The 3,762-nt window shown below is 32.6% G+C and overlaps 1 protein-coding gene across 4 annotated transcripts in view; it reads left to right on the forward strand.

Annotated features, from left to right (window-relative positions):
* LOC115232719 (electroneutral sodium bicarbonate exchanger 1) overlaps positions 1-3,762 on the forward strand; it is a 48,747-nt gene that overhangs the window by 27,352 nt on the left and 17,633 nt on the right. For all 4 annotated transcript variants that reach the window (XM_029802764.1, XM_029802761.1, XM_029802762.1 and 1 more), the window contains 3 exons: positions 2,013-2,151; positions 2,521-2,740; positions 3,132-3,255. In XM_029802764.1, coding sequence (XP_029658624.1) covers positions 2,013-2,151; positions 2,521-2,740; positions 3,132-3,255 — 483 coding nt within the window. The remainder of the gene's footprint in view (positions 1-2,012; positions 2,152-2,520; positions 2,741-3,131; positions 3,256-3,762) is intronic.

Below are 3,762 nucleotides of genomic sequence, written 5' to 3' on the forward strand. Positions count from 1 at the left end.
CGGATTAATCAGCGGGGGACGCTCTTTCACCAAGATCGTATCTCGCGCGATGATAATATTTTTCTTAATAGATCACAAGCTTAACACGCGCTTAACAAGCTTAACATGCTTCGACGAGATGTTAGGTGCTCGCGATAATCGCGTTACGTGCGTCAATGTTTATCGGATACAAATAACTCTTATATCGCGCAGACATCGCCTCGATTCGTTATTTTATCGTTATATAAAAGTAATCGTATCACATTACACACACCGTTGACATACCGAGCGCAGTTACGCTTAAATGCCTACATTGCAGCGCATTTGCGAACTCCGCACATGTCGAATGTAAATTACGTATACCGGGATATAATGTCTCTCTCCGGTTATATGCAATGCGCCAGTCATATGATAAATATTTATAGCATTGTGCGATATACGAACGGTACCCCCGGAATTTATCGACGCACTATATACTATACGCATAATTCTAGAGGAGGGTAAAAGCGCTATTTCTCCGCGGTCGTTATATAAACGCAATTGATGAAGACATTATTTTGTGCTATAATAAACAAAGTGATATATTGCCCATAATAAATAAGCGTTTTTAGAATTTTATAGCATTGTGTGTGTAAAATTTATGTATGGAAAATAAAAGAGTTGCCATACAATAAGTCTGTGTAATTGAACTGCATTTGCATTTTCTTACTTAAAGCTTTATTTCAAGTTGACGCACAATAGATTGAGGAGAGAGAGAAACAATATTACGTAAAAATATTTTTAAAGTAAATTTTAAAAATTTAATATGTTACACACATTTAAAAGCAAATATAGTAAATAAATAGCAATTAAATTATATAATATTTATCGATTAAAGTGTAATCGTGTGTGTAACAGATTTTCAGCTTAAACGTTGATTAACTTCAAAGCCTTCTTTACATCAACGATAGTTATAAATAAAATAGGACAGTCGGCTATGGGGTGCGTAGCCTCTTTTCCCCTCTGTCATTTATTTTATATAAGGTAGTGTTTTACCCAACTCTAGATAACTTATATCACACAACAGGCTACGTAATCGTTCGAATCGGAAGATGTTGTTCTTTTTTTTTTTTAATCTGCTTTCTATGTATTCTCTCTGAAAGAATCTGTCTAATGTGCATGCGTCAATCTATCATACGGCGTATATATATGAGATCGTACATACATATATTACACTTTTTCATATCATTTGTTCGAACGATCGATCAACGTCGACTTTTTTTTATTCCATTTCGAAATTGATGCGATCCCGAGATATTTCAGAAATGTAATTCTTTTGCTCTTTTACGTTACACGTGTTTCGCTCTGATTAATATATTGTTGGATATTTTTGTGTTGACACGTCCTCTCACAAGTCCTCTCGCCGAACTTTGTTTCTTCATCTCGCTCTGTTCTCATAACTTTGAACATAAAACTTTATCTCGTCTCTATTGACATTTCATTGGACAAGATCTACTTTCTCTTTCATATATGCTACGTTTCTTTTTAGATATTACATGCATTCGCTGTGATGCGCGGAGAATGAGATGCAACATAAGATGCATGTTCTGAGAATCGATACTTTACTTGTTTGCACATCGCTCTGCACGTAACCAGAAACAGCCATTCTAAACGATTTGCTGTTCATCTTTGGTTAATGCGCGAGCTCTTGTGAATTGTATCATTAATCAATTTCTATTTAAGATAGATAGTGTTATGTAAATACATGGGGAAATTGAAGGCACATGTGTCTAGCATTATAATATTATATAGTATTAATATATTATTGTATGTATTCTGCATTTTGCATTTATCAATTTTTTAAATCGCATTTTTAGGCAAATATTTACAAGTAATATTTCAAAGAAATTTCTCTCGTCTAATTTATTATACTTGCCATACTCTGATAAATGTCTGTCCTCTGTATAAATACTGTACATATATTCTCGCAATTACTTTCTTTGAAATGCAATTTCAAAATCGGCAAAATCACCCTTTATCAAATGATTGTTTAGTCACTCCACCAGCCCAGAGAGTGCAGTTTATCCTCGGCGAGGAAGTCGGCGACGATGCGCACGAATCGCATCCGCTCTTCGCGGAGATGGAGGAGCTAGTCAAGGAGGGCGATGAGATGCAATGGAAAGAGACGGCAAGGTAAAATTCGAATTGTCATTCTACTCCATTTCCATCGATTTAAATGCAGAAACACGTTTGAAATGCAGAAACACGTTTACATCAATGTCATGCATTAAAGTAATCAAGATTCTAGATAATATTTCTCTCTTTCATCACAAGGAAATAATATCCAATTCTATCTTTTTTATATGTGCAATGTAATATAATATAGCAATATATTAATACAAAATGCAAAATAATTTCAAATTTTTAAATAAGCAGTTTAACAAAGAATATTAATAATTCTTTAAACAAGGAAACAAAGAAGAAAAAATTTTAAATTGTACATGTTTTAAGCTTAAAAAAAAAAAATAATTTTAAGCATCGTGTATTATACATTATGCACAGATGGATCAAGTTCGAAGAAGATGTCGAGGAAGGTGGCAATAGGTGGAGCAAACCTCACGTTGCCACATTATCCCTACACTCACTCTTCGAGTTGAGGAGTCTGCTTTTAAATGGAACCGTCATGCTCGATATGGAAGCAGCCAGTTTGGAACAGATAGCTGATCTCGTTCTTGATAACATGATTAATAAAGGAGTACTGTCGGTTGAATTGCGAGAAAAGGTAAAAATATGGCAAAGAGCACATAAGAAATTTATCTATCATTAAAATAGAAAAATCTCCGATATCTCTTTTTGGAGAGATATATATGAATACATTTGTGATTCTATTCTGCCATTGAGGTAACACATATATACAAGGATCATTCATGAAATTTATATGTTGAATTAAAATAGAAGCTAAATTATTCGTTCCGAAAATAGTAACGTGTTATTGGATATCTGGTCACCATTATGGAAAATCCGTTATCGATTTCGTGGGAACTAAAAAATGCAAAGTTTAAGATTTCATATTCAGAATTCAGTTATTTCCAATTCGAATCAATACTTTAGAATATCAGCCACACATATGTCGCTAATCTGATTGATCAGGCAGGATATAAATATTGTTTCAGGTGAAAGAAGCCCTTCTCGTGAAACATCGGCACCAGCACGAAAGACGTAAAGACAATAACATGTCGAAGTTACCGATCATAAGATCGTTAGCTGAGATAGGACGCAATCATTCCTCATCGAAAAGTAAGTTTCATGCCTCGGCCCGGTGTCGATAATCTTTTTTTTTTTTATTAATTATTCTATAATTATTTGTAATATTATATTTTGTTTTATATTTTTTTACTATTATGTTTAATCACATTAGCTTTTAAATAAAATAAGGCTTTTTTATATTTTATCGTAATTTTTGTTATCCTTGTTAGTCTGTATTTAAGTTAATATTTTTTTGTGACAGTTCTTAATGGCCCGAACTAATATTTAATAATAAAATTGTAATGATTCCTACATTTGAGATTAAATTAAGTATCTACATTCCATTATAAAAACACTAAAATTAAATTAATTTTTCTTAATATTTCTAACATATCCACAGAAACTGAGATTGTCTCTGCGTAATTAATAGCATTATCAAATTCTGTTTGCTACATTTGCCTACTTAATATGTTCACTCACCACACACGCGCTTCCTCTTTCTCTTTTAAGTTTATATATAATATTTCACTTTTTAATTATTCTTTAATTATTAATTAT

The sequence above is a fragment of the Formica exsecta genome, unplaced genomic scaffold (assembly GCF_003651465.1).
Source record: "Formica exsecta isolate Colony F162 unplaced genomic scaffold, ASM365146v1 scaffold149, whole genome shotgun sequence".
NCBI classification, from domain to species: domain Eukaryota; kingdom Metazoa; phylum Arthropoda; class Insecta; order Hymenoptera; family Formicidae; genus Formica; species Formica exsecta.